Raw genomic sequence first — 28,000 nt, 5'->3', positions numbered from 1 at the left:
ACAATGCTGAAAAGATGTAGCATGCGATTAAAGCTTTCAAAGGCTGTCAAGATCTACCCAAGGAATTCTCCCTCAGCCATAGCAATCCATGGCAGATTGTCATCCCAGCAGTGTTGCATCAGCTGCCGAGCATTTTGGATCTATTCAAAGGTGTTAGATTCCAAGATCAAATGGCAGACAAGGGGTTCACAGGGAACAAACCTGCTTCATTCCCGACTTCTCCAAAACGAAGAACCGGTTGAGAAGTTTCATCCGCTGGGAAGAATCACGCGATTCGCAGCCAGCTGTGAACAACGGGAGCAGCGAGCAAACTTCGGTTGAAGCACCAAGTCGCATGCGATCCAGAGCCCCGACAAGCTTGCGAAGGGCGTCTTGCACAGGAAAGGAATCAGGAGAAGATTCAAGTACCCGTCGGTGAAGATGAAGTAGCCCAGCACAGCGAAACGCTTCCTCTGTGGCCATCATGTCATCACCCTCGACTCCCAAATGATGGTCCGGATCGGCATGAACTCTTTCATTCAGGTCATCAAAGTCACCAAGCACGGCCTGAGCCTCCATTACCATGTCTGCAGACGGGTGCCAGCCCCGTTGAAAATTACCCATTTCGTCGAAACGTTCATTATCGCATTGTTGAACCAGCTGAGCAAGACGGAGGAGGAAGAACCCAGTGCGAGGACTGAATCCGGTGAAGCAGTCAACGCAATACTCGTCATGACTTTGAGGGCGACAACACTCTGCTAAAACAGAGTGGTATAGCATCAAGGGTGGACCTGCCTGACGGCATGAAAGGGCACCCATGGTGTCGATATACCCCAGCCAGCGGGCAAAGAAGGCGCCAATTCGATTCCCAGGCTTTGCAATACGATCACTTCGAGCAATGAACAGATCTCGAGCGAGCTTGAGATGGCTCTGCCAGGGAATTGGAACTTCAAAAGTCCCAGGGCAAACGATCTTCAACGACAATAGCAAGATAGCCGTGGCCAGATGGCTGTCGGTAATTTCCTCTTTCGATGCTTCCAATGCAACTCTCAATGCTGGAAAGACATCGCTGACCCAATGCGCTATACGATTGGCAGGTTCTGGATGTCCCAGGTATCGTGCCCTGTGACTTGCTGAGTATGCCAACACCAAATTCAGCAAGTTCGGGTCGGAGATTGCCACTGTTCAATCAGCACAAGAAGCGAAGACGGAAATTCTTCCAGAAAGGGGAGATTGGCAAGCTTACTTGACGGAAGAACCGACACGAATGGATTGTTATCACAATCGTGCGGGACCAGCATTTTGGATGTGTGATTGAGGAAATGATGAAAATACAACAAGTTGATCGGGTTCTTCAACAATGACGAAGGAAGAGGTGACAGGTATCGAGGGATATTAACGGGAACCGGAGACGCATAATACCCGCTGAAGTCGGGCTTTTGCAGGCTCGGAAGGCTATGCATAGATGTAGGCGATGAGGATCCGCCCTGTCGACCCTGTGAGCTGACTTTTTCGACAGCAGAGTTGATGTCAATGGCAGCATGGTCATTGTTTAAGGCCAGGTCATGATCCGGGCGTCCGCTGTCCAAGCCATAATTATCCGTCACACTGGTGAGATAGGCTTGCCATTTGCTTTGAGCTGCCAAGGACTCATTCCTAGGATGATCACTGTCCCTGACCTCGGCACACAGGTTGTCAGAATGATGGAATGAACGAAGCGAATCAGTCCTGGAAGCATGCGTCGATGCAGGCGTGTGCCTATCATGCCCAGGAGAGGAGGATGGGTGAGATCTATTAAGGAGCAAGCTCGAAACCCCACCGTTGCCTGTCGGTTCATGAGACGGGCCATCCTGTCCAGAAACATCATTCAATAAGAAGCTTAGTCCATGGTCATCATGTGGCAAGGAACGGCTTGCGGGTATCTGGCCATCATTCTGACTTGGGCGAGATGACGTATCCGACAGATGGCTAGTCATGTCCACTGAGTTCCGCAGGAAGGATACTGGCTGCGAGACCGAGCTTGAATGAAATGCAAATGCAGAGAGGGATCGCAGACCGACCCCCTGGTCTGCTGCAGGAGAAAATGAGCTATGAAAGTTCTGCCCAAATGCGTACTGCGACATGGACCCTGATGAAGCTGGGGTCACGGGAGAATGCTCTGCCCATGTCGCGGCAAATTGGACCTCTCCTTGAGAGGGGGAAATCCCATTCTCCGATAGCACTGGAGGCTTCGGGGAGTCGAAGACCCCAAAAGTGGCAGCGCCATTAGGTGATATGGCTCCGGGGGATCCAAGGTCTCCGGATCTGAAATTGATGAACCCATCTGCGGGGGTCTTGTTCCCTGGTGGGATTGATGAGGGGGCCTCGGCCGAGTCAACCGCACTGGTCCGCATTGGATCAGCAAAGCCAATCAACGTACCGCCATATCCCCTGGAAATAGAAGTGGGAGAATCGACGGAGGGTCGTTTGGTTCGGCCGCCCCAGTTGAGGCGGACACTGTAGTCGCACGACTCCCCTTGCCTTTGGCAGTTGAGACAAGAGGGCTTTTCTTCGCCGCTGCAATGATCGTCTGTTAGCCGGGGTCGAGATGAGGAGGTCCACATTTCGTTGCGTTACCATTTCACTTTGCGAGCCTTGCATGGCCTTGACGAATGATTAGTCTTGTGGCAAGCAGGGATGATCATTCAAACGCAAGCAACTCACCAGCATCCTTTTCGGCTCCTCCGCTTAGGCTCTGGCGCGCCAGGTCGTCGAGGGCGAGGCATTGCACCTCCAAGCCGATCTAAAATGCAGGCGACGATGCGATTAAAGAAGAAGAGATAGGCTTGAGACAGCCACTGGGTTGTATGTCCGATTCCACAGCCATGCAGAACACGTCAAGACCTGCGATTGATTCGCTTCCGGCGTTTGCAATTGTGTTGACCCCAAGTCGCAACGAAACGATAATCGATCAGACACCCACACCTAGTATACAAGCACATCGAGGTGTGGGAGGGAGATGTGCCCGAGGGAAAGCAGGGTCCCGCTGCAGCGGTATCAATAGCAGAGATGCTTGTTCACCTTATCTACAGGGGAGAATGCAGGGAACAGTTAGGCCAGCGACGATCCGGGGGACAGTCTCACGTGGCCAAGTTTTTGAGGGATTAAAAATCCGGGGTACAGGGATGGCCCACTTGTTTCAACCACTTCAGCCTCCAGCCAGAGGGAAAAGAACGAAGCAACAGAGCACGAGTTGCAAAGAAGGATTCGTATCTAGCCCTCGTGGGAAAGTGTGGGGAAGCGAAAGATAAGAGCTGAATCAGCCGTGATTCGGAAAAACCCTAACTCCGAGGCGGCATCCCGCGGCATGCCGGTCACGTGCAGTGCGTCATAGCGGTGATCGGGTCCCTAGCTGGGCCCGATAGCCTCCGCCTTCCCTAGACAGGTTGGTGTTACTCCGTAGTTCTTCCCAGCTACGCCAACTTTCAAACTCAATTAATTGACCTCTTCCGCACAAACCCCTAGGAAAATGGCTCATTCATTCCATCTCCATCATCCATTACAGCGATGGCCCAGTCCTTCCAGGGGCCTTTCTGCTCTGGTCCATGTATGACCCCCCGTCCCGTGGTTCTACCTTCTGATCATCCTTTCGAGAATCCATGGCTAACATGAGCAGGCAACGGGTCTGGTGAGCTTCTTTTTGTCTTTCAAATAGTATGTTCATTCCATGTGGCTTCTGGGGCTAGCAAAGGCGTTCATTTACGTAAAATCGGCGCTAACAATGCTTCTAAAGCATGCATGAGAACCCCAACCAAGCGTGAGTTCTGAACCCGTCGGAGCGAGAGATTAATTAATTTCTCAGCCACTTGAACATGGCTAATCGACTTCAGAAATGAGGCATACGGCTGGCACTTCCAGTATCTCACCGTCATTGGGCTAAGCCTGTCGACACTGACATTCATCATGGCCTTCCTCGCTGATGTGACAATGTCACGGCGACTGTTTTTGATCAAGAACCTCATGTCGGTGTGCTGTGCTCCTCTGGAGGTGCTAATCAGTGTGCTCTACTGGGGTTTGCGCTTAGTGAGTGGAGACATAATCGTTTCACCCTAATTAACCCATCTAACCGAACAACCCCGAATGTTCAGATCGATGAACGTCTAGTGCTCCCGGAATGGGCCGTAATCCCACTACATGCTGGTATGTTGACAAGACTAATGGCGGCTCATGCCGAGAATGGTGGGGACCACACGCTAACACCTGCCACAGATCTCGGCTTCCATGCAGTCCCGTCCATTGTGATGTTGGTGGATCTTTTGCTACTCTCCCCACCTTGGACCATTTCTGCACTGCCCTCTTTGGGCTTGTCTGGCACCATTGCCTTTGGATACTGGTTCTGGGTCGAGCAATGCTTCTCATATAATGGCTGGTAAGTCAGTCGACTGGTATTCCCTATCGCTATACTTACTATCTTGAAGGTACCCATATCCCATCTTTGAACAGTTGTCCACTTTTGGACGAATTGGTCTCTTTACTATGAGTGCTATTGTGATGGCCTTGAGCACTGTCACCTTGAAGCGGCTGTATGGTCATGTGAATGGCTTTGGCAACGATTTGCCTCCTCAATCTCGCCCGGGTGATATCAAAAAGACGGAGGGAGTTGAAGTCGACTGCCTCTAAGGACATAAATTAGAATTGTGGATTAGATGAATGAAAATCCATTTCGTCTGAGATTATCTTCAATGGAATTTCTTGCCTAAGTTTACCTGTTTCGAGGGCACTCCAGGTTTGTCCACCTGCAAAGCAGCCGGATATATATCTTGGATCCAACGTAGGTAAAGCCCGATTCTCCGTTTGCGAAATCCAAAAATTTTCGTACCCACTCAGGTAGAATCTAAGGCAGTCAGTTTACTCTACTCTGGAAAAAAATTCGCCGTCGACTATTTTTTATCTATGAGAGAGTTCATCCAAGTTTTCGAATTTCTGAGCGTAAGATCGCACTGGGTTCTATCCAATATGTAGGTCGGGTCTAGGCGGGACCTGGATCTCGCATGGGGAATTGATAGGGACACAACAGCTTTTTACTACTGGCACAACAATTATGTAATACCCGCATCACATAATCAATTTTGCCAAGAATCTTTACCATACATTACCGCAGCAACTGCATTACTTACCACTATAGCAACTACATTCTATCAACTACTACTATAAGAGCCTCTCTTTCTTCTACTGAGTCTCACTTTCTTCTACTGAGTCTCACTTTCGATTCATTCTTCATCTGCTTCTTCATCTGCTTCTTCATCTGCTTCTTCATCTGCTTCTTCATCTGCTTCTTCATCTGCTTCTTCATTCAATAATGGAGCCACCGAATGAAGAGGTCTTTGAGACTAGAGAGCAGCTAATTGCTTCTATACAGCAGCATGCACTATCTCATGGCTACGCGATCACTACTATATCATCAAATCCAAGCAGGAATACCACCTTTGGTTGTGATAGAGGCGGTGTTTACTGTGATAGAATCAATGCTCCAGACGGTGCAAAGCGCCGGAAAACAAGCACTAAGCGAATTGGATGCCCTTTTCGTCTCTATGCGAAGAAGCTTAACAGTGGTCAATGGGAGATCCAGGTCAGAAACTCTACTCATAACCATGAAGCTGATGATAATATGATTGGTCATTCTATAGCACGACGTCGACAGTTAACTAAAGATCAAAACCAGACTATCCAGTCTCTTTCTGATATCGGATCAAAGCCACAGCATATCCTTGGTCTAATACGAAAAGATCCTACTGTCCTAATTACACCAAGAGATATCTATAATATTCAAACAGACTTAAGACGCAAGAAGCTTGGAAATTATACACCGCTCGAATTTCTAAGAGAAACGCTTCAACAGAAAAATTGGAGATACAAATTTAAGCAGGATAGTGATGGCCATATCCTTTTCTTTATATTCGCTCACCCTGAATCAATTAGACTTGCTAACCAGTATAATAGGGTCTTTTTATTAGACTGCACTTATAAGACGAATCGATATAAGATGCCTCTTTTACATATTATCGGCCTTTCACCGTCGAATTTATCTTTTAGTATTGCTTTTTGCTTTATGCAAAATGAGCAGGAAGAGAGTTATAAGTGGACTCTACAAACCTTTTTTGCGTGGCTTAATCCTTTACCCTTTCCCCCAGTCCTTTGCACTGACAGAGACCTTGCTCTATTAGGTGCAATTAAAGTGATTTATCCGAAAAGTCCACACTTACTTTGCGTTTGGCATATAAATAAGAATGTGCTTGCAAAGACGAAGCAGTATTTCTCTTCGAATGACGAATTTGAAGCTTTTATACAATCGTGGAAAAGCCTTATTAATTCATCCACTACTTTTGAATATCAAGATCAACTAGCTAAGTTTGAGACTAATTTTAGTCAAATTGCCCCTGCTGCTCTTCGATATGTAAAAAATACCTGGCTAACCTATAAAGAGATGTTTATTAGGGCGTGGGTAGGGCAATATCTTCATTTTGGAAATTGGGCAACCTCACGAGTAGAAGGCTCTCATGCTATTTTAAAAAAGTATATAGGGGGATCAACAGGTGATATACTCTTTGTTTTTGAACGAATTAACAATGCATTAGAAGCTCAACATTATAACCTTTCGTCTGATCTTGCAGAAGATCGGATTAAAACGCTAAATTTCTGCTCACACTTTCTCTATTCGAATATTACAAAGAGAACATCCCGATATTCAATATCCTTAATCTCTAATCAAGCTTATATAGCTAAGAGAGCTACCCCTGAAGCACCACTATCTAACTGTACTAATATATTCACTAGGACAATGGGCCTTCCATGTGCTCACCGAATCGCTAGCTTATTATCAACACATCAGCCAATTCCATTAAGCGATATTCATCAATTCTGGCGAATCGATTATGATAATGAGGTATCAGAGTATCTGCCAATACTTGAGCCTATATTATCACTGCCACAAAGGAAACAAAACCAAGACAACAACACATCAGATCAAAGGGTTATCAAAAAGAAAGTGCCATCAAAGTGCTCGAATTGCGGAGAAATTGGCCATACAATTCGTTCATGCAGGGTATAATAGGCTATGTAAATAATATGAAATGGAATCAGTGAAAGAGAAGCTCTTATAGTAGTAGCAGTTGATAGAATGTAGTTGCTATAGTGGTAAGTAATGCAGTTGCTGCGGTAATGTATGGTAAAGATTCTTGGCAAAATTGATTATGTGATGCGGGTATTACATAATTGTTGTGCCAGTAGTAAAAAGCTGTTGTGTCCCTATCAATTCCCTCTCGCATGGGTCAGATTACGTAACCGCTGTTCCAGGGCAGCTCTGTCAACTTCCCTTGCTAACAACGCAATCTCTGGTTTGCAACGACTCCGCGGCGAAAAAGATACACTCGAGTTCTGTCAGCATGTCCGTTCGCTCAATTTTCACTGGCCGTATGGGCCTCTCTACGGCCGGTGCCGTCGCCCGTACCTCTCAAATTGGCTCACAAGGAGCATCGGCGCAACTTGCTCGCCTCCACTCGACTGCCGTCCGTCCGTCGTGTGCCATCCAAAACCAGGACCTCCGACCTCATGTTCGAGCTTCTACCCTTTCACAGAGCCGCCCAGCTGGTCTGCGTGCGCAGTCCACCTCTGCAGGGGCCAAGGATGAGGTGAAGCTCGACTGGGATTCCTTTTTCAAGCTCCGAGCTTCTCGCCGTCGCTACTCCCTGTCGTCCTCGATTATTAGCTCCCTCGTCTCTACCTCGGTCGGTGTGCAGGTTCTTTCATCGCAGGATTTGGAGTCTCTGGGTGCCCAGGTGATGGGCCTGGATCCGTTCGTCGTTCTCGGTATGGCGACCGCTGCCTGTGGTGCTATTGGCTGGTTGGTTGGCCCAGCTGTTGGCAATGGTGTCTGGGGCTTGGTTTACCGCCGGTATAAGCCTTCCGTGGCAACAGTAAGTTTTTCACGAACTCGTATCGAAGCTTGAAGTTGGACTAACAACCTGTTCCCGCTGTCGTAGAAAGAGAAAGAGTTCTTCGACCGTATCAAGCGATTCCGAGTTGACCCGTCCACCAACTCGATTGCGAACCCTGTCCCCGATTACTACGGCGAAAAGATTGGCAGCGTGCAGGGATACCGACAGTGGCTCAAGGATCAGCGAGCATACAACCGCAAGCGCCGTAACTTCATTGCCTAATTTCGCTCCTACCTTGAGATGATGGAGAGGCATCAGCTCTTTCTCTTTTATTTGTGTGTATACGGTTCAAACTGCCTGGATTCGGCGGATTCTGGCCCAAGCAGGGCAAATTTCTCTTTTCTATGGAATCGGTGTTTTGATTTTTAACCTCATTAGCGACGCGGGCAAGCCGGGAGATTGCAATGTACTTGAAAATGATCTTTGGTATCACCGTCAATGAACTCCCATTTCTCTTATCTCTTTCGTTTGAAATTTCGTGATGCCTGGGGGTTTTATTTGTAATTTCCCCTTGTTACCTCCCTCGTGATAGTATTTGACCTCGTCATTTAAGTCAAGATATTGTGCTGGCAACGAACACGGCCACCAACCGTAAATCGATCCCTAGTGGCGGTACGATTATTCCGAAACCGCAAAATACAGAATCCAAGTGCAAGATACTAAGATGATATTTTTCCCATGCATCTATGAGACCAATGATGTTCTACTTGCTGACTATAGCCTGTTAATCATGTCGAATGCATTGTGATATCGAGGTGCGTAATCCTGGACAGTTAAAGCCAGAGCAGTCTTTGCAGAAACCAGACATTTACAACTTTGACGGAGCCTTTGCCTTTGGGTTTCGCCCGGTATCGACTTCACTCCACCATGGCATATTAACAGGCGGGTCATCATCCAAATTCGCCCGGAAAGTTGGTTTACGCTTCTCGAAAAAGGCCTTGACACCTTCTTTCTGATCCCTATACCATTGTCAGCGGAACAAGATATCAACAACTAAGCTGCCTAGGCAAGAACGGGGGCCACATACTCTGAGCCAAAAGTGTGACAGATGACAGCCGATTCCAACAGATGAGCCTCCTCTGCAGTCCCAGGATTGCGCCACATCAGGGCACGGTTAAGATACTGCGACGTCGGGCTGACATTTTCTGCAATCTCCGAGGCTAGTTCGAGCGCCCGGGGTAGAACCTGTGAGGGATCGGGCAGAATTTCATTGAATAAATCGCCGAAATGCTTCGAATTGGGTGGAAAGACACCACCAGTGCTCACGAGATAGCTGGCATTCGAGAAGCCGATCAAGCGAGGCAGGAAATAGGAGGAACAAGATTCCATGATGATGCCGCGCCGACCGAACACGAAGCCGTACTTTCCTTTTTCGTAGGCGATACTAGTCACGTTAGCCTCGGACAAGGTCGTTGCCAAAGACGGCTTGAGGGACTCACCGAATAACAGCTGGTAGAGTCATGGTCATCCCAACTCCCACAGCAGAGCCCTGCATAGCTGCGATAGTTGGCTTGCGGCAGCGATGGATAGCTAGTGCAACACGTCCACCGCTAGTTTCATTAGCACCTAATGGCCCCCTTCGAAGGAACAAGGTGTCAACCTACCCATCACGGTGATCAGCTGGACGTTCTCGGTTGCTACTGAAGCCAATATCCAAGTCCGCACCGGCACAGAAGATCTTGCCCGCGCCCGTTAAGACAATAACCTTGACCCGTTCGTCGACGTCGAACATGGGGAAGAACTTTTCGAAATCATAGACCATCTGCCCAGTGAAGGCATTGTTATTGGCCGGTCGGTTGAGAGTAACGACGATGACTGGGGTTACTGATGGTGCACCAGCTGGGTGATGCGAGATTTTGATATGACCGGACGTTGGGACAGTCTCGTACGAGGCCGGGAGCTCGATGGGGGCTGGGTCGAAGATCATGGTGTGCGGATATGAGATTTTCTAGCTTGAAATTAGACAGAGAAGTTATTTCTTTGATTTTTCTGACCAATACCAACTTTGAAACTATTGTTGGTTGGGGATATATGAGCTTATAGATGGTGTTCGGCAAGCAGATGTTCGACCTCGGCTTCGGCTGGTGGAGCGTGAGGACCCCGCAAAGATCACTTGATCAACAAAGTATTGTAATCAGCTATGCAATTGCATTCATAGCATCATGAGGATTATAATATACAATGTTGTTATGTAGATGTATACAGGGCCAGAAAATGGCTCAGATTGTCTGAAGTGTGGTTCCTTGAGTAGGCGGGAGATTAAATGGCGTGTCATGCATTCGTTCAACTTCCCCGCAGAGGGGAAGCTTTCGACCACGTTCAGGTGACCATAGAACGGGAGTCGTCCTTGCCCATACAAATCAGAGGCTGGTCGTATATCACATCTGAATGGATAAGTCGTTTTGAACATCGTTCTGAACATCGATATACGGATGTAATGCGCACCTATCCCAATCATAGTGCTAGGGGCTGGTACTCACCTAACATCGATTCCACCAAGGTGCCAGGGCTATACTCTCAAGGTATACAGATATAGCCCAATATATGCTAGAATTTATGCGACACGGTTGTTGTTCCGTGCAAAGCGTAAAGGATAATACTGAGGGTGAGCGTAAGGTTGTGATCTTAACTATCCTGCAGTGGGTCTGCATAACATGTTCTCAACTCCTCACGAGTAAATACTGGGGCATCGGCTGAAGTTACCGACCATATGGTAGTCCATGTAAGGCAAAGCTCGTTTCAGCCATAGTAGTGGCTTGCGAAGTGCTCTTGTTTATTGCCACAAGTACTCCCAGCTGAGAGCTTGCCACTGCAAAGGTTCCACTAAGCCTTTCTAGAACCGATCGCTGAATCCACAAAATTGTTCTCATGGGTTTGCCTTGGTCAGGTGGTTCAGTTCATTCTGGTCCACAGTTGTGCAGATCTTTAGAGACTTTACTCCGTACAAGAGAACTTAACAGGAGTGGGTCTGTTTGATCGAGAGAGATCTAGAGAGGATCTCACCCATGGGCGAGAACGATTCTAAATAAATGCTTGAAGATTAATAGTCTCAGGTTGTATACGCCTTGTCTGTCGAGGCCCAACCGGCTATTCTTTACCAAAGCGACTATTCAGCCCATTTCTAGAGCTCTTTAGAAGCCTGCAAGTCAATATACACGCTCGGCAATGAATTAAAATTGCACGGTAAAATGCCAGCCTGCACGAGGGCTGGCAGCTGGCTAAAATCCCCTGTTGGATTCATAGATTCGATCGACAGGCCCCGGGCGCTTCTTCTCCGCATGGAGATGAATGTACCTTGCGTGAAGAGGGTCAACACCGTACCAAGAAGGGAAGGTCTCATGTATGATCAAGCATGATCAGTTGATGATCACGTTATGAGCCCAGCTGGGCTCATTTTTCTCCATTTCCCCGGTCTCCAGCGGTCGATTCGCCGTTCTGGGGTTCCTGATCCCTGAACAATGGTTACTCCGCATCAGCCCCTTCGGTAGGGTTTCTTCTGCTTTGCGGGGGATTGTGGTCGGTTAAAACATGTTCTTGCCGAAGCCGTGGTAGAATGCGCCGATTGGCGCATCGAATTGGGTTCAATTAACGCTCGGTTCGATCCGTGGGCCACAATCCGGGGAAGTCTGGGAGAAACTCGGTTAATTGACTTCCCCTTTGCAGTATTTGCAGCATTTGCATCGGTTTCCAGGGATCCTGCCGTGCCGATGACTGCAATTTGCCGCCTCGAGCTGTTCGCTTCGGAGCTTTTGCTCATGTCGCTTGCAGGTTCTCCGCAATTTCGAGTTTCGCTTTTAGTCTTTAGCTCTCTGGAGTTTTTTTTTTTTTTTACTTAAACCGTCGGCCAGGATGTCCCCAGGTTTGCGGGGAATTTGTTTTTTCTACGCGCGGGATGATCGCATCGCGTTGAAGTCTATACATTTGCTTTTTTATTTGTGATTGTGAATAGTTTCATTGTCGCTCATATTTTCATTGTCTCGCTACCGCAAACACTTTGTTCGACCTTTTCTCCAAATCTTGGAGAATACAAACTCGCAAGCATGGCCTCTGGGTACGAATTGGAGCCCTGGTGCGTGACGGACGCTCCTAGCCATGAGACGGAGGGTCTGGTACCCATCGTGGCCCACGAAGAGCTCCGTCCGAGCTTCATGATGGGAAATCAGGACTTCCCCTTTGCTGTGCAAGGTGATCTTGACCCATGGATGGCGGACCAGCTGGGCTGGAATGCTAAGGGCGAATACTCAAAAGTGGCGGAGACCCAACGGTATCCGCAATCGTGGGTGGAGGCGGGCCTGACGATCCACTCTGCTGGCGGCAAGTGGGAGAACTGGGAGGACTCAAGGTAAATACTAAGCAACCTGGGGGCTCGACGGTGTGAAATTAAATGTCTCGTATGGTGCTAACTTCTCTAGCCCTGTCTATGATCAACAACAACTATATGCCGACCCGTTAGTCCACGATGTAGAGCGACAACGGTGGAATTCCCTGATGGCCACTCAACGAGCCCTCTTCATGACCCCATCGGTGCAGCCCACAAATTTCCCAGCTTTCCCAGGGTCTCCCATCTCCGACCCGTGCGGGACACCAGAGACCAGCCATGCCTCATTTGGCCGCTGGGAGACCGACCAAGACGCCGAAGACTTGCAATCATCTCGATCGCCGGGCTCCCCCAACACAAATACAACAATGACAGATAGGCTTGCCTATTCCAATTCTTCATGTCACTTTGAAGACGAAGAGTATCCGACAACTCTGGAAATGCCAGACGGAAGTACCCGCCAAACATCCAACTGGCTGCCGGTAGATGCAAGTGCCGGGTTCACTATCGGCGCGGACCAGCTTGGCCCCGCTCAAGGAGAACATGAGATGCACAACTTTCGGGAGATGCAGGGCGCTTTCATCCCAGCAGACCCGATCGGTTGGACATACAACCAATGAAGACTGTATCGCTGAAGAAAGATTTCATCTGGGAAATATTCATCAAGCACACACAGTCCAGCGCGCCTCATTGACCATCGTCCTCTCTGTCCTTCCCAGAAGGCGGGGAACTGTGGTGGCTAAATTCAGACAGCCAGAAATCTGTGAAGATCACGGCATGCATAGTCACCTATACCACACAGGGCCGGGCTAGTATTGCCAGCCATTTATTCCGGTGGTGGGCTCACCTTACACCCATCCGAGCTCCAGCGGGAGCGTTCTCATGCATACAGAGAGCTACTACTGGCGCGAGTTGATTCAACACCGCAAAAGCCACTACAGGCGATGAAACAGGGAACGTTGAGGAAATCAAAGAAGGAAGTGATAGCAAAAATCACTCTGGGTGTGATCGAAGACGATTCTACACATCTATGGATCAAAAAGTTGATCGAGGCACCATGCCGACATGGGGAGCCATATGAGAAAGGAGGCCGCCACCGGGTAGCCTCAAGAATGTAAATAAATCAGTCGGGTAGCCGGCTGATTCTCAACAGAGACTAAGAATAGACTCGTAAATCAATCCTCGAAAGCATTCCTGACCGAAAGAAGATAAATTAAAATCAAGACCGTACTTCTGAATGACGGCAATAACGTAGAGTAGAGATCATTGCCCAATACTAGGACTGATCATCTTAGACCCCACAGTGTAAGCACTCTAGAAGAAGCCAAAAAGGAACTACCAGTAGCACCGTGGCTGGGCTCAGGAGGAGGTGGAGGACCACTAGGCTGAGGAGTAGGCGTGACACCGATAGTCTTCCAGGTCCACTTAGGTGGGTGCAGCACCACTGGGCGTTGCACAAGGAGTAGCTCCAGGATCCGCAGAGGAGAGAACAGGAGCCAATGGGGCAGGAACATCGAACTGACGGACCTTCCTGGAAGAGCTTGAGCTGCTGAGCTTTCCAATGCCAGCATTGCTTAGCACTGAGGACTTGACTTGGTCGGCGTCCAGAACGTCGATACCAGACTCGCCACTTGGCCAGCTAGACAGGACAGTCTCATCGCCGGCAGATAGAGTACCGGAGGAAGTAAAAGTGTTGACAGCGCATGTACGACCGAGCTTAGAATCACAAGTCGACTTGTCGCTCGAGGTGACGGCAAAGGTCTTTCCGGGGGAGCTGTCTTCCAAAAATGGAGTCTTGACTTGTTGAAAGACGTTGCCTTCGATAAGAGCTTTGGTACCTTCACCAACGTCGAAGGCATGGCCGGTGTTGTTGAACCAGAAGTTGTTGTAGACGTGCCAGTAGCTGTTGAACTCCAACTTGGGGGAGCGGCCGGAGGTATGATGGATGTAGTTGCCAGTAAATGTCACCTTGTCGTTTTTACCGTAGCCCAAACTGGGATCATAGTTAGCCGAGATCAGGAGATGACAAAAGAGCTCTAAAAAACCGTGATGGAAAACATACACTGTCCAGTAGTGGTGACCGTCGCAGGAAGCAGACCAAGTTGTCTGGCCGTCAAACTCACTGTTAGAGATAGTGACACGCCCGCCTGAATGTATAAGATTAACCTCGATGCCCGGTGAACGATATCTCAAATGGAAGAATTCCAGTTTTTGCACTTACTAGCCTCAAATCCAGCCACAAACATCTGGCGACCAATCAAGGAGATCTTGACATGGTCAATTCAGATCTTGTCGGTGCCATCCCGGGATAATAGCATCACCACCCCTGATATACTGGGGGTTGAGCTCAGTAATATGAATATTCTGAATGATCACACTGCTAACACCATTCAACAGGCGTAGACCCTTGCCTCGAATGACACCGGTACTACTAACGCCCACAATAGACTTATTCGAGGTCACATTGATACCCTCAATAGCAGCCTTGTCATAGGCACAAGGCGTGGTCGGATACTTCCACACCAGGACGACGAGTCCAGATCGATAGCATTCTGGCCCGAGCTACCACACGAGTTGGAATGCAGCATTTGCAGTCAGTGCATTTGCCCTGGCTGTTCAGGTAATTGAATTCCTTGTCGATTAGGATGACTCGAGGAGTACTGTCGGTCAACTACTCGGTGAGTTGCGAGATGTCACTGGGCGTGGCGGGCGTCGCATTGCCGCCGCCAGTGGTACCTGTCGCGAAACCAAAGGCAGTACCGGAAACGCCTGCAGCCTGAACAGTGGCTCCCAAGAGCGCAAAGGCTACTAGGATGGTTCTTTGGAGGGTCATCGTAGAAAAGAAAGAAATGAGATAGATATAAGGAATGATACTCTGGGAAAATGACTGTACCAGCAGTCTATCAAAGAACGAATGTAGAGAGTGATGAAAAGAAAGTGCCCTCAATGGCCAGGGAAAGAATGATGTTGGAACACAGGCATGTTCTCGGTGCGAGACCGAGCTTGCTATATACCCTCATTGTGGATGGATCAGGATTGATCGTCGACTTGAGACGGGTGGTGCAGGTACGATAGCGGATAGGTCTTGGCTGTGTTTGAGCTTGAGTAGACATGAGGCTCTCTGTGAAGATCCATACTTTATTACTGCAAATTTCCCGGGTATGCAGTAGTGTGGAATTATCCATGAATGATATCCAAAAAAAGTCCCCCTGATCGCCGGGTGGCCTACTCGTTCTACGTTGGGCCCCACCTTGGGGGATGAATGATATCATTTCGTTGTTCAAGGGTGAGCACAGGGTGGAGTGCTGAGATACTGATTCCTAAGAACCATGTCTATAGGTTCGAGTTGGTCTCCTCGACTTTTATAGACAAGGAACGACCTGCTGCATGTTCAACGTGCGTATAAGCTGCAGGTGATATCCTCCTGGAGAGGATCCTTTCCGAAAGCGATCGAATTGATAGGTGTATTTCAGCATGTCAGGCAATACCTCGGAATATCCAAGGTAAGTCCGACGAAACTCTGGCCGGGTGGAGTGGGCTTGGTATCCGATCCATCTTAGAGTTTGACTCATGGTCTTGATTGTTTCTGGTCTCATTATTGCTCTTGATCGTCCTTTTCTGAACCAGACAGGAAGGACGCCAAGATGGAACCAGATTAACATAAGAAACGAACAAGGGGCAATTACGTGGACTATGCTTTATACTCGAAAAAATATATGGATTTATCAAATATCTCGTAACAAAACCTCAAGACAACATGTATGGAGCGAAGGGCACAAACCCTGGGGATGGAGGTTTAAGGTGGAGCTAATCGCCCGGCAACTTGTGCTTTCGCACGACATACTAGTAACTGTACCCCTTCTGGACAAAGTGAAGAATAGGTACATCCATAGCATCCTTGATATCTAGACTGGAGAAACAGGTTTGCTATGTAAATCTATACCCTTTAACTTTCCCTTTGGTGAAAGATCTTTCTAAATATCTTTTGAACCGTCTTTCTTAATAGCTGAGGGATCCGTGATAAAAGACCCCGAAGGACTGTCATCAGGATACCTATCCAACACGAGCCAGGAGCCTAATCGGTTAAGTATGAGGGGATGCATTTCAGAAATTGTAGACATCGTAAACAAAAACTCAAAAGCATAAAAACATGAATACTTGATTACTCCCATCCCAATGAGCGCCGCGCGTGGATCTCACAATCAAACCCATTCAGGCCAGTGAATAATATCTTTCAACTCCTCCCGATGAGCCATATAATAAGCCTGCCCCAGCATATGGAGCTTTCGCCGATCAGTCTTCTTCGATTTAGTGCGCGGCACACGCTCAATAAGCAAAAACAAACTGGGAATATAATACCGGGGCAGACTCTGTCGAACTTCATTGCTCATAGCCTGTGTAAGAGAGGAGATGGCATGGCGGTCCTTAATTGCCCGAAATTGCATTTCTTCCACGGGGCCCTCTTCGAAATTCATTGGGTTATTGGCGAGGTAGAGATAGACGCCGATAATGCGCTCGCTGACTCCATCCACGGTGCCGAGAACGTCCACCAATGCGACGTCGCCTGTGGATAGGTGCTTGCGAAGAACGAATTCGACCTGGCCGGCTTCTACTCTCGCACCGTCAAGTTTCAGCATAGTGTCTTTCCGGCCGATGAGCTCGATTGTGCCGTCGTGGTTGTACCGGCCTAGGTCGCCTGAGCGATAGAACCGATGTGATGGGCGGTCGGAATGAATCTGAGCCATCCAGGTTGGAGGTGTAGCGAGAAAGTTCTCCGATTTACCCGATACATGATCGAGATACCCCCGCGAGATATGAGGTCCTTCAATGAGAAGCTCTCCCACGGCGCCGACGGGCATAAGTTGATCTGGAGTGTCAGGGCTAACAATCCAGATAGCTCCACTAGCCGGGCGCCCAACGACGGCTCCACGACCAAGCTGAAGATTGGGGTTATGAGCACAGAGAGATGCAACTTCTCCCATTCCGTACTGATTGATCACACGGACACGGCTCATCCACTTGGTTAAAACAGTATCGGATAGAGGCTCTCCACCAATGCACATCGTTTTAAGTGTTGGGACGAGATCGGGATCCATCTCAACCGCCACTGATGGCGTCACAAACATTATGTTAGCCTCCAGCTCATCCAGGTCCCTCATCAGTGCAGGGATGGTCATGGATTTGGTGGGTACACAACAGCAGCCACCGGCAATTAGAGGAGCGAGAAGGTCATTATTGCTGATGTCAAATGCGTATGCATCGAATTGAAACAGTCGGGAGTGCGGTCCCATCCCCATGACACGGATGTAATCAGTGAGCGCAGATGCATAGCTCCGGTGCTCTTGGATAATTCCCTTGGGATTACCAGTACTGCCAGATGTGAAAAGTACCACACAGGCATCATTCGGTGTGACCGTAGAGCTAGGATTATCAGGGAACGACGGAAGGGCCTGGAGAGACGACTCGCTCACTTCAAAATGAACATCCACTTTTTTTGCATATTTCTGAGCAAAGCCCGTCGAGGTCAACATGATTTGAATGCGGCTTCTCTCCAAGACTGACTCCAGGTATGGGGGTGGATCGCGGGCATCCACACAAAGATAGGCACCCCCAGCCATGAGAATTGCTAGACGGGCCACAATCGCCCATGTCGATTTGTAGAAAGTACATGCGACAAAGACCCCCGGTGCAACTCCCTTCCCAGATAGCCAGTGAGCTAGTCTGCAGACATAATCATTGAGTTGGAGATAGGTGAGATCGCCATCCCAGGAACGAACGGCAAGTGCATCAGGGGTTGTTGTGGCATGTCGCAAGCAAAGGTCATGCAGAAGTGCATCTTGAGCCGGTGCAAGCGAGCGAGTAAAGCTACTAATATGCTCACGGTCGTGCATCGAGCACAGTTCAACCGTGCCAATAGATTGTTTTGGGAGAGACACGATTGACGAGAGGGCCTGGTTGAAGCTACGTAGTAAGCTAGTGGCCAATGGTGGGTTACTGAAAGTGATGCCCCCGTCGAGTCGAGCGACAAGATGATTGTTGGTGGTTCGTTGAATGTCCAGTCGAAGTCCCGATACAGGAACCTCATCGTCCAGGTATTCAGAAATGGCTTGTGGACAGCAAGAGTGGCATCGGTTCATGCAGGCTTTAACCCCGTTTTCAGACCCACGTATTGGTTGTTGCCGGTAAATAATAGTAGTATTGAACATGGCACGGGCATCAACGGTCTTGGAAAATCCATTGACATGGGTTGTCAAAAGTTTTGGCGATATCGCTTCGAGACTTTTGATCATCTGCGCGAAGAGATTCTGCAGTGTCTCATAAGTATCGACATGGATTTGAGTCGTAGATTCAGCACAGTCTTGTGTCTCGCCAACAAAGCACTGGCCTTTGAGGTATTTCTGTCCCACATAGAGTGTTGTAGAGGATGCAAAGGCGCGCATAGTGACAACCCATGCCAATTGTAGCACTCGCTGAAGCTGAACATCAAAATGCTCGTCTTTGATGGCAGTTGGAGCATCAAGCGCCTCGATCAAGTACAGAAGACTTTGCCAGCGTTCATTAAGCACCAATTCCAGTCCCGACCGTGGCTCCTGGAGCTTTGACACTCCATTGCTCTGAGTATCAGCATTATTGGAGTCTAACAGTATAGGAGCCATGGTGGCTGAGTGTTTGTATCAGGCTTGAACAGAGAAAACAAAATTATCCGCACAGCAACTACTAGGACACTCGCGGATTATGAACTTGTACCTCCACATTTCTTCAGCTGAAGGGGCGTTTCACCGGCATGGGTATGGCGGGTATGGCTGGCTAAGGTTGACTCTGTCATGGTGACGAGTATTGGTGCCTGTTGTGACCTGATGAACAAGGGGGGGATTCAGAATATCCTAAGTCGCAGGCGCCACGACTCGTAATTCAGCATGAACTCACATATCCCACTCGTTCGCGCCATGCGATGTCCAGATCGAGGTGTTGTTTGCTCTTAGCGGCTCTGTTTGTAAGCGGGCTGGCTGATAGCTGCAGCTGTCACAAACCATGCAGCACAAACGGGGCAACTCCTGCCGGTCGAACTCTGCCAATGACAGCGAACGATGGAGAAGCAATGCAGATAAAATCCCCGCTCTAAATTAGGTGACTACCAGGTGCAGATCCCCCGAGAGGGAACTCGGGGTGCTAATTGGTTATGACTCGAACGTGTCTCCCGCATTGCACAAGCTGAAATTCCCCGATCTAGTCCCGTCGTGGTTGAACTTGCAGTATGTATGCCCAAGTCGTTCAATGAACCCAGAGTCTCAATTTTCAGAATTGCTAAATCAAGTGTAGTTGATTATGACTATGGTACAAGAGGAACTTCCTCGCATTAATAACAGAAACAATCATATTCACAATTACCCATGCTGTTCATGATTCAACTTTCCGACATAATTCAGATGTTCTGCATAATCCCAGGTCGAATCGGTTCGAGGATGGCTGATAGTTCCTTCCAAAGCTTTTCTCGAGCTAGGCGGCCATCTTCACTGCGCACAAATGGAGACAAGCTGGTATTATCTACCGTAGCATCCGTCATGTAGGCACCGTGACCCTCGATACCGGTGGAGATTCCAGCGACCAGGGTGCGAGATCCCACTTCAGTCGATCGCGCAAGTACTAGCTTCATGATGAAAAGTCCCCAGCCCGCCTCTCGACCAAGAGCTGAATGACAGAGGCCCGGATTGACCATTGTGATGATCACATCGGAGCCGCGGGTTCGACCAGCCAGCTCCTGCACGAGCAGCACCTCCAGCAACTTTGACAGGGGATATCGCTCGGCCATCTTGGCCTTTGCAGGATCTGACAGAATCTGCATGACCTTGTCTGTGTCTTTCCACTCAGGGAACTCCACCCATGCATGGACTTCACTAACCACAAAGGCGAGACGGGGCAGGGATGTTGGGAACTCTTGTCCAGTGGCCTTCAGTCGTGGAAGAATGAGGAGTGCGAGAAGTAGCGTGTTAATCACGTTCACGGTAATGGATCGTTCATAGCCCTCAGCCAGTTGGAAGGTCGGCGTGGCTAGAGCTGCATTGAGAATTGCAGCATCGAGGCGCGGCAACTGGGCGATTCGATCGCCAAAGGCCAGGGTCGAACTGTAAGAGGCCAAGTCTACCTCCCATACTTCGACGACTCCAGGGCGGCGCGTCGAAGTCTCAATTTCTTCCTTGGCTACATTTCCTGCAGGCACATTGCGCACCCCCAGAATCACTCGAGCAGCACCCAGTCGGACGACATGGCGAGCAGCCTCGAGGCCCAGTCCCACATTGGCACCAGTGACAAGGACTGTTTGGCCCTCGAATAACCGGGTGGGATATGTCGGTCGGACAAAGAGTTGAGAGTAGAGGAAGCCCATGATGTTGATGTTTGAGTAGTGTCTGAGTTGAATCAAATACCCTCACCCACGAACTGTTCCATTCTTTTTATATTCTTCTTCGAAACTTTCTGTCCAGGTAGTCAAATGGTGACGTGCAAACCATTGGGAACGGGCGGAGATTACACGGCGATAAGTCCGGACCCTCGATCTCTGCAAAAACCGAACTCCTTTTCTTCCTTAACACCGTAAATACGGACTGAAAAATAGCCTTTTTGGTCACGTTGATCCTGCTTATCGTGTCGTTCGGTGCAATCAATTGTCCGTGGGAATAAACTGTCCACGATGAGGACCCTGGCTGGTCTTGGTGTTGGTGGTGAAGCGGAGTTTCGGGATGGACGAAGAACAAGGCAGAGGGATCATCACTTCAAGTCTCAAGATGATTGCTGACTGATATATTCACCGTTATCCCTCACTGCGCAGAGATTGTTTACACTCTTCAGACTGCGTCCATTCTTCAGGTATCTCATCTCTCCCGTCTCCATCTCCACCATCTCCACAGAGACTCTCCAACAAGGCTCGGCCATGACGTAACATTCACCCTCCAGCATCTCAGAACTTCTTTTCACCCTCACTCTCCCCTAAACACAAGCAATATCGCCATCATCACGATGCCTGGACATTTCCGTCAGAAAGTACTGAACGCCTTAGGTGTGGGCCATGAGGACCAGCAAGGCCAACAGGGTTACCCACCTGCACCGACTGGCCACCATCTACCGGGTTGTGGGTTCATTCACGACGATGAGCGCCCGCTCTCCTCACCTCCCAACAATGGTACCTATCCCCGCCTAGCTCGACTCTCCGATGGCTCTATCCTATCCTCCTTCACCCGCTTCCCGGATGGGCAACATGCCCTTTGTGTTGCCCGTAGCACCGACCATGGACGCACCTTTGAGAACTTCTCCGAAGTAACGCGGGCGACCGGTGATGTGGACAACATGTTCCTCCTCGAGGCGTCTCCCGGGGTAGTTCTGGCAGCTTTCCGCAATCACGATCTAGGTCCTAATGGTCCCACGCATTTCCGGATTACCGTCTGCAGGTCCATGGACGGAGGGCGTACCTGGCAATTCGCAGCCCAGGCAGCAGAGAAGAGCCCCCCATTTGGAATATGGGAGCCTTTCATGCGACTCGGTCGACGGGGCGAGGTGCAATTAACCTACTCGCAAGAGTTCGCCCACAACAATCAATGTACCATGCTTGTCGTTACACATGACCAAGGTAGCACATGGAGCCAGCCGGTCTGTCTACACGGGGACCAAGACCCCTTACGCGACGGTATGAATGGAATCGCGACTACTTTTGACAATGGTCGCGAGGCATTGGTCATGGTCTTTGAGACCACTAGATACGGACCTTTTAACGTCGAAGCCTTGATCTCGTACGACGATGGCGCAACCTGGCAAAATCGGCATGAAGTGTTCCGACCCCGCCAAGGACATAATGCGGGGTCACCGCAGATTTCTGGATTTGCAGATGGCTCCATGGTGGTTGTGTTCATGACTGATGAGGATTCACATCAGGTAGACTGGGTCAAGCATGCGTCTATCAAGGCCGTTTTCGCGGGTCCACCTCAAAATGGCCAGGTTCGTTGGAGTGAGCCCCAGGTTATTTCGCCGGCCTCCAGCTTCTGGCCAGGAGTGCTGGCACTGGATCACCATACTGCGCTGGTCACTTATGATCGTGGTGGGCCTCTTGCGAAGACTATTTCCTGGCAGCCTCGTTGAATAACTTACGAATTATTTTAACGACACTCGGGAAGCGTTAGAATTAGCTCACAATATTTCTTGATAGATTGTTGGTTGCTTGAAGTGAGGACGGAGAGCCCGTTGAGACCCGGCAATAGATTCCTCAATACCAACAATGCAACAGAGTAAGCTCAAGCATCAAGACAGCTTGTTTCACCTGCCGGCTTGTCCATGGAGTGGACACTAGCATCATTTATAGATATAGAACACAATCTCAACAAAATCGCTCCGCGCTTCATCATATGAAGGCATCGGTTCTCATCAGAACAAGTAGGAAACGGGTGCAACACCTGATCTGTGTTTCCCAGACGATTCTGGCCTCGATAACTAATAATTGAATCGAACAAATTTTGATGTTGAAAACTGCAACGCAGCTTTGCCACCTCCTCTGTAACACCCATACTTCATTCCAAACAACACACTCACGCCGAATCCCCAGACAGATATCGCTGAACAGGATCCGGATCGCCAGAACCGCACTGAGAAACCCTCCGCCCAGTCTTCTTCCTGTCTGCAGCCAGAGTCTGCGCGAACGGGGAACGTTCCCGAATCTTGGGTCCATAAAAGTAAAAGATATAAATGGGGATCGTGAATATGATTGCCATGATGCCCAAGAATGTCGACGGCCATTCCAATCTGTGTGTCGTTCCCATGTTTTGATACACTGTCGTTTGTTAGATATAATTCGCGGACAGTAGTGGAATTCCACCTTGTTAGCAGCAGAAGAAAGCTTACTGGGTACCGAGTACATGGCTGCGATGCCTGCGAGAAAGTCGCGGGCAAAACCGTTGCCACCGGTTGCTGATGCTGAGTATGGGCCATAAGATGCTATCATGTAGTCGATGGTGGCCATGTAAATGGAGAACTAAACTGATGGTCATCACGGGTCATACCCCCATATGGTCCTTTGACAACTTACATTAGCTATAGCAATCAAGGTGGAGAATATCATGGGCGCTATCCAATGGACGTGAGGCGGCCCCAGGCTCGTCCATGCGAACCCAAACAGTCCGATTGATAAGAGAGGTGCGACTGTGAATGAGTCAGTGGCTGGAAATCAACTTCAACTATGAATTATTTTCGAACGGCGTACCCCATAACAGCCAATGCAGTCGAGCCTCGGGCAGTAATCCATCCGGATCTCTTTCTTGTACTCTGCAATGGCGATGGATCCACGGTAAGAATGACAAATAGGCAAGGATGTATCCCACGAGAATGCTAATTAACGACTCAGATTAGCAGAGGTCAAGATGCAATAAAAGGTGCATCGAAGAATGGAAAACTCACGGAATGAACGAAAGCCCAATATCAATCGTGTTGAACCCCCACTGCTTATATACCGGTGTATACGACTGCAGGAAAGTGAAGATCAAAGCATCACTAAAGCCACTGAGCAGAGACAAACACAACACAATTGGCTCTCGAAGGAACATGATGAATGGTCGCGCCCACACCATAAAGAGGTATCGGAAAGAGAGTCGCTTTCCTTTCAGCTCATCGCCGCTCCAGACCATCTCGCCATTCTTTCGTCGTCGTCGAGCCTCCCGAGTGATCAGAATACTGCATCTGGTCTCCGGCATTGGGAAGTGAAGAATCTGCACAAATCCTCCCAGAATAAGCTGGATCCAGAAATTCCAGTGCCAATCCAGGTATGTAGCCACGAATCCTCCCACAATAGGAGCCATCACGGACCCCGCAACAGAAGACAAAACAACATAAGCAACAGCCCACTGCTGAGTTTCTGCCTCCCACATATCAGCGACCATACCAAGAGTAACCGAACCACCAGCAGAGGAAAGACCACCCAGTGTACGAGCAACAACAATAGTTCCAAAATTCGGAGCCAATGCACACGGAAGCTGCCAGATATTGACAAAGAACAAACTGAGTTGCATAATCGGCCACCGACCAAACTCCTCACTGAACGGAGCCCAGAACTCACAGCCAAAAGCATAAGCAATCAAGAAACTCATTTGTCCGACTCGAGCAGCCTGCTCAGAGATATGGAAATGCTTCGCATAAAGCGAGATGCTACTAGCATAAAATGCAGCGTTCCAATTCATCGAGACCTGGACACAGAAGATAACAGATATCACGCCCCATTTCTTCCACCAGGGGAACGAGTAGCCCAGTTTATCGTAGCATTCCAATTCTTTGAGCTCCCTCTTTCCTGAGGGATGGGGTGCGCCGTCAGCGCCACCATCCGCTGCGCCGTCTGTGCCTTCTTTTTCTTCGTGGCTGGGGCGGGGAGTACCGCCGTGGGAACGGAAGTGATCGTTAGGACCAGGTTCTTGTTTCTCCACGTCACCATCTCCGAGGGGTGCTTGAGACATCTTAAATAAAGGATACTCGATTGGTTCGAGTGGTCAGAATCAACGAGTTTTAGGATGAGGTATGAATAGATGAAACCCAGTATAAGAGAGGGTCACCATTCTCGTGAGACGATGATCTTGTTGGATATGCGAGAGGGTTCGAACTCTCATTAAATATTCTTTTCTCCATGATCCACTGCCTGTCATCCCTCCATGCTCAGGTGTCAATCAAAATGCACGAGAATTGCCCCAAATCCTAACCAGAATTTCCGATTGGTCCGGGGACCGACACCATTGAAACGAACAGTGCCTTCCAACATCCTCGCGTGGGCCCCCTTGGTGGAGTAGACATCCGGGGATAATGACCCAAGACAGCGTCACTCATCTGGAGACCCCTTGTCTCCGCATTGTGTACGTTGCGGAGAGAGATGATCCAGCGACAGGTCGCAATTATACTCCGGGCGAGCCCTATGCCCATGTCATGGTAATTGATCACTAATTGACTTGCGAAAAGGTGCGGAATCGGATCCCGCCGGCTCTGCAATCCCCATATACTACCCAGAAGAGGAAAGTCAAAATAAGCTGTACCATTGCTCTGGGGATGCGGGTATATCCGCGACTTTAATTTGCATCGCCCTGTTTAACTATTGATGCGACCAAAACCTAGATGTTTATAAAAAGTTAATATTGGATGACTCGAGATCTGAAGAGACTTTGTAAGAAATAGTCGACTCTATTTTCCCAGCCTGCTCTATAAGCTGGCTGTAACACCGCAGAGAGGATATTAAAAGCAATGTTTCTACCGTGGGTGGAGACATGACAAGGTCACATCCACGAATGATGGCAGTTTCCAATTATTGCCAACCCACAACCTATTATCAATCGCTCGGAATTTGCGGATTCGGCATGTCCGGGGAATCTGTTTCCGAAATGTGGTGCTGCTTAAGCTTAACTTGCTACTTCCACAGTCTCCTCCGTGCAAGCTATCAAGACAATGTGGGGATAAACTTGTGGGGATGGTCCTTATATAAAATGCTCTATTTAGGGGACGTTCTGCCGTAATTTCGTGCTCTGATATTACCGAGCTCGGAACATATCAATTCATCAACCATGCATTTCATTCCCTATAGTAAAGGGAATGCCATGCCATCGCCTCTGGGATCACTACCCGCACTGTATACAAGCGACCCCTCATCATAGTGGAGACGAATAATTTGGCCCCGGCCAAACATAGCCCGTTTCCACTCTGTCAAAACTTCAATCTTATGTCCGAGGCGACGCAAGCCCTCCACAGCCTCATCGGTGATACCCTCTTCCACAAAGATAGTCCGATCGGTACTTTCCGATGTGGGCGCAGCAATACAGATTCGTGGGGAATCCAGCGCAGCCTGGGGGTGATATCCGAAAGCAAGCATGTTCAGCAGCACTTGCACGTGGCCTTGAGGCTGCATAAAGCCTCCCATCACACCGTATACGGAATGCAGAGACCCATCCGCAACGTTCGTAATTAGGGCCGGGATGATAGTGTGGTAGGGACGCTTGCGGGGAGCCAATGCATTGGGATGTCCAGCCTCCAGGGAGAAATTGGCGCCACGGTTCTGAAGGGTGAAACCACAGCCAGCAGGGATGATAGCTGTACCAAAGCCGGCGTAGTTGCTGTTAATAAAGGAGATACCATTGCCCTCACTGTCAGTCACGGCGAAGAAGACCGTATCGCAGTGGTTGTGAGCAGGGCTACCGTGATCCAAGATGTCGGCCGCGCGGTCAGGGGAGAATAGCTTCGCTCGCTCAGCGAGGTACTCTCGTTCTAAGAGGCCCTTTGAGGGCACCTTCTCTGCATCCGGGTCAGCCACCCACCAGGCTGCATCAGCAAAAGCAATTCGAAGACTCTCGATCACAGCATGGAGATACTCGGCAGAGTTGTGCTGAGCTGGGCTGAAACGAGGGATCTTGCCCGTTCGCTCCAATTCCTCCATAATTCCCAGGGCCATCAAGGCGACAATGCCTTGGCCATTTGGTGGGTGCTCCCAGACCTCCACACCTTGGTTGGCCTCTCCATCGGTGCCTGGGTTTTGCTTGGAGATGATATCCTGGCCAGTGAACTTGAGAGAGATAGCCTCCGTCTCTTGAGTGCCGACCTTGGCGTGATATGCCAGGTCCTCGAGGGTCATCAAACCGCCCAAGTCATTCACGACCTTGACAATCTGCTCTGCAATGCGGCCTTGATAGAAGCCCTTCTTGCCCTCTGCAGCCAAAGTGCGGAATGTCTTTGCAAGGGTGGGGTTCTTCATAATTTCTCCGGGAAGCGGAGCTCGCACGCCATCCTTGGCCGAGGGGTCAATCTTAAGCATCTCACGGAAATTGGGAGATGCATTACGGATGTCATTCTCGCTTTCTTGCCACTATCAGCGAATTAGCTGTCTGACACCATTCTCAAAAAAAAAGGAGAATGGTCAATACTTACACCATTGGATGACAGTTCCGACACGGGAAATCCATTCTCACCCATGTCAATAGCGGGTTGTAGGATCTGCTCCATGGACACCTTTCCGCTACCGAATTTCTCAATCGTATCGACCCATCCCGCAGCTGCACCAGGCGTGGTAGTCGCCAGCGCACTGAGCATGGGAATACTACCCTCAGCCCCAGGAGCGAGGTTCAATTTCTCGCGGACTTTCTCCAGAGTCGCTCCACCAGGATATCGGCCCGATCCGTTCAGCGCATGTACCTTTTTCGTCTTGGCATCGTAGAAGAGGCAGAACATGTCACCTCCAATTCCCGTTGAGCCTGGCTCAGTCATGTTCAGACCGGCAGCTATACAGATAGAGAAGTTAGATCACATCATCGTACATCGTTGCTAGTATCGAGGCGCCTACCAACGGCAACGGCGGCATCCTAAAAAGCGGAGATCTCCGATCAGCATCAAAATAACAATTTATTCAAGGCCATCCAAACAGAACAAGTTCAAACGTACTGCCGCATTTCCTCCCTGGCTCAGGATCTTATGGCCGGCCGCGGCAGCGAGTGGTTGAGTACACGAGACAATGCCATTCTTGCTGTGAACGGTGCTTCGCCGACTAGCAAAGGGCACATAGGCCGCGTCCGATTTGGCGTAGACGGCCTTGGAGTTGAGCGGCATAGTTTAGGGAGGAAGAGGGGTGTCGAAATGGGGGGGTATCACAAAGAGGAAGAGGGATAAGTTGTTATCTTGGGCGGGCTACGCCTTCTAATGAAATCTTTCCACTCGGCCGAGGTTGCTCGAGTCACACCAA

The 28,000-nt window shown here is 49.4% G+C and overlaps 11 protein-coding genes across 11 annotated transcripts; 4 read left to right on the top strand and 7 right to left on the bottom strand.

The window, feature by feature from the left end:
• Positions 1-53: 53 nt before the first annotated feature.
• Positions 54-2,582, bottom strand: N7473_008529 (fungal specific transcription factor domain-containing protein; the record flags this gene model as incomplete). Its single annotated transcript, XM_057154469.1, has 3 exons — positions 54-140; positions 202-1,160; positions 1,226-2,582. 3 exons carry the CDS (start codon positions 2,580-2,582, stop codon positions 54-56), a joined length of 2,403 nt encoding a protein of 800 aa, XP_057008807.1.
• An 844-nt stretch (positions 2,583-3,426) lies between these two features.
• N7473_008528 (androgen-induced gene 1 family protein) lies at positions 3,427-4,702 on the top strand. Its single transcript, XM_057154468.1, has 7 exons — positions 3,427-3,565; positions 3,635-3,672; positions 3,752-3,775; positions 3,849-4,041; positions 4,107-4,158; positions 4,228-4,387; positions 4,437-4,702. Exons 1-7 carry the CDS (start codon positions 3,488-3,490, stop codon positions 4,636-4,638), a joined length of 747 nt encoding a protein of 248 aa, XP_057008806.1. The 5' UTR covers positions 3,427-3,487; the 3' UTR covers positions 4,639-4,702.
• A 2,583-nt stretch (positions 4,703-7,285) lies between these two features.
• On the top strand, positions 7,286-8,498 carry N7473_008527 (presequence translocated-associated motor subunit PAM17). Its single transcript, XM_057154467.1, has 2 exons — positions 7,286-7,931; positions 7,998-8,498. Exons 1-2 carry the CDS (start codon positions 7,401-7,403, stop codon positions 8,172-8,174), a joined length of 708 nt encoding a protein of 235 aa, XP_057008805.1. The 5' UTR covers positions 7,286-7,400; the 3' UTR covers positions 8,175-8,498.
• A 262-nt stretch (positions 8,499-8,760) lies between these two features.
• N7473_008526 (enoyl-CoA hydratase/isomerase family protein) lies at positions 8,761-9,879 on the bottom strand (the record flags this gene model as incomplete). Its single annotated transcript, XM_057154466.1, has 4 exons — positions 8,761-8,911; positions 8,980-9,336; positions 9,392-9,502; positions 9,557-9,879. 4 exons carry the CDS (start codon positions 9,877-9,879, stop codon positions 8,761-8,763), a joined length of 942 nt encoding a protein of 313 aa, XP_057008804.1.
• A 2,113-nt stretch (positions 9,880-11,992) lies between these two features.
• N7473_008525 (uncharacterized protein) lies at positions 11,993-12,890 on the top strand (the record flags this gene model as incomplete). The annotated part of the gene is made up of 2 exons (XM_057154465.1): positions 11,993-12,294; positions 12,365-12,890. The coding sequence occupies 2 exons, from the start codon at positions 11,993-11,995 to the stop codon at positions 12,888-12,890; spliced, it is 828 nt and encodes a 275-aa protein (XP_057008803.1).
• An 805-nt stretch (positions 12,891-13,695) lies between these two features.
• N7473_008524 (uncharacterized protein) lies at positions 13,696-14,516 on the bottom strand (the record flags this gene model as incomplete). The annotated part of the gene is made up of 3 exons (XM_057154464.1): positions 13,696-14,263; positions 14,333-14,417; positions 14,492-14,516. 3 exons carry the CDS (start codon positions 14,514-14,516, stop codon positions 13,696-13,698), a joined length of 678 nt encoding a protein of 225 aa, XP_057008802.1.
• Positions 14,517-16,472: 1,956 nt separating this feature from the next.
• N7473_008523 (non-ribosomal peptide synthetase) lies at positions 16,473-18,926 on the bottom strand (the record flags this gene model as incomplete). Its single annotated transcript, XM_057154463.1, has 1 exon — positions 16,473-18,926. One exon carries the CDS (start codon positions 18,924-18,926, stop codon positions 16,473-16,475), a length of 2,454 nt encoding a protein of 817 aa, XP_057008801.1.
• Positions 18,927-19,693: 767 nt separating this feature from the next.
• On the bottom strand, positions 19,694-20,653 carry N7473_008522 (Short chain dehydrogenase atnD; the record flags this gene model as incomplete). The annotated part of the gene is made up of 1 exon (XM_057154462.1): positions 19,694-20,653. One exon carries the CDS (start codon positions 20,651-20,653, stop codon positions 19,694-19,696), a length of 960 nt encoding a protein of 319 aa, XP_057008800.1.
• Positions 20,654-21,282: 629 nt separating this feature from the next.
• On the top strand, positions 21,283-22,395 carry N7473_008521 (sialidase family protein; the record flags this gene model as incomplete). The annotated part of the gene is made up of 1 exon (XM_057154461.1): positions 21,283-22,395. The coding sequence occupies one exon, from the start codon at positions 21,283-21,285 to the stop codon at positions 22,393-22,395; it is 1,113 nt and encodes a 370-aa protein (XP_057008799.1).
• A 443-nt stretch (positions 22,396-22,838) lies between these two features.
• On the bottom strand, positions 22,839-24,749 carry N7473_008520 (putative MFS multidrug transporter; the record flags this gene model as incomplete). Its single annotated transcript, XM_057154460.1, has 5 exons — positions 22,839-23,080; positions 23,152-23,281; positions 23,336-23,448; positions 23,510-23,634; positions 23,704-24,749. The coding sequence occupies 5 exons, from the start codon at positions 24,747-24,749 to the stop codon at positions 22,839-22,841; spliced, it is 1,656 nt and encodes a 551-aa protein (XP_057008798.1).
• Positions 24,750-25,852: 1,103 nt separating this feature from the next.
• N7473_008519 (gamma-glutamyltransferase family protein) lies at positions 25,853-27,867 on the bottom strand (the record flags this gene model as incomplete). Its single annotated transcript, XM_057154459.1, has 4 exons — positions 25,853-27,130; positions 27,193-27,542; positions 27,605-27,623; positions 27,703-27,867. 4 exons carry the CDS (start codon positions 27,865-27,867, stop codon positions 25,853-25,855), a joined length of 1,812 nt encoding a protein of 603 aa, XP_057008797.1.
• Positions 27,868-28,000: the final 133 nt, after the last annotated feature.

This window comes from Penicillium subrubescens, assembly GCF_028828155.1.
Source record: "Penicillium subrubescens strain IBT 31985 chromosome Unknown utg000005l_segment0_segment0, whole genome shotgun sequence".
NCBI lineage: Eukaryota > Fungi > Ascomycota > Eurotiomycetes > Eurotiales > Aspergillaceae > Penicillium > Penicillium subrubescens.
This window is presented reverse-complemented; position numbering and strand designations above follow the sequence as displayed.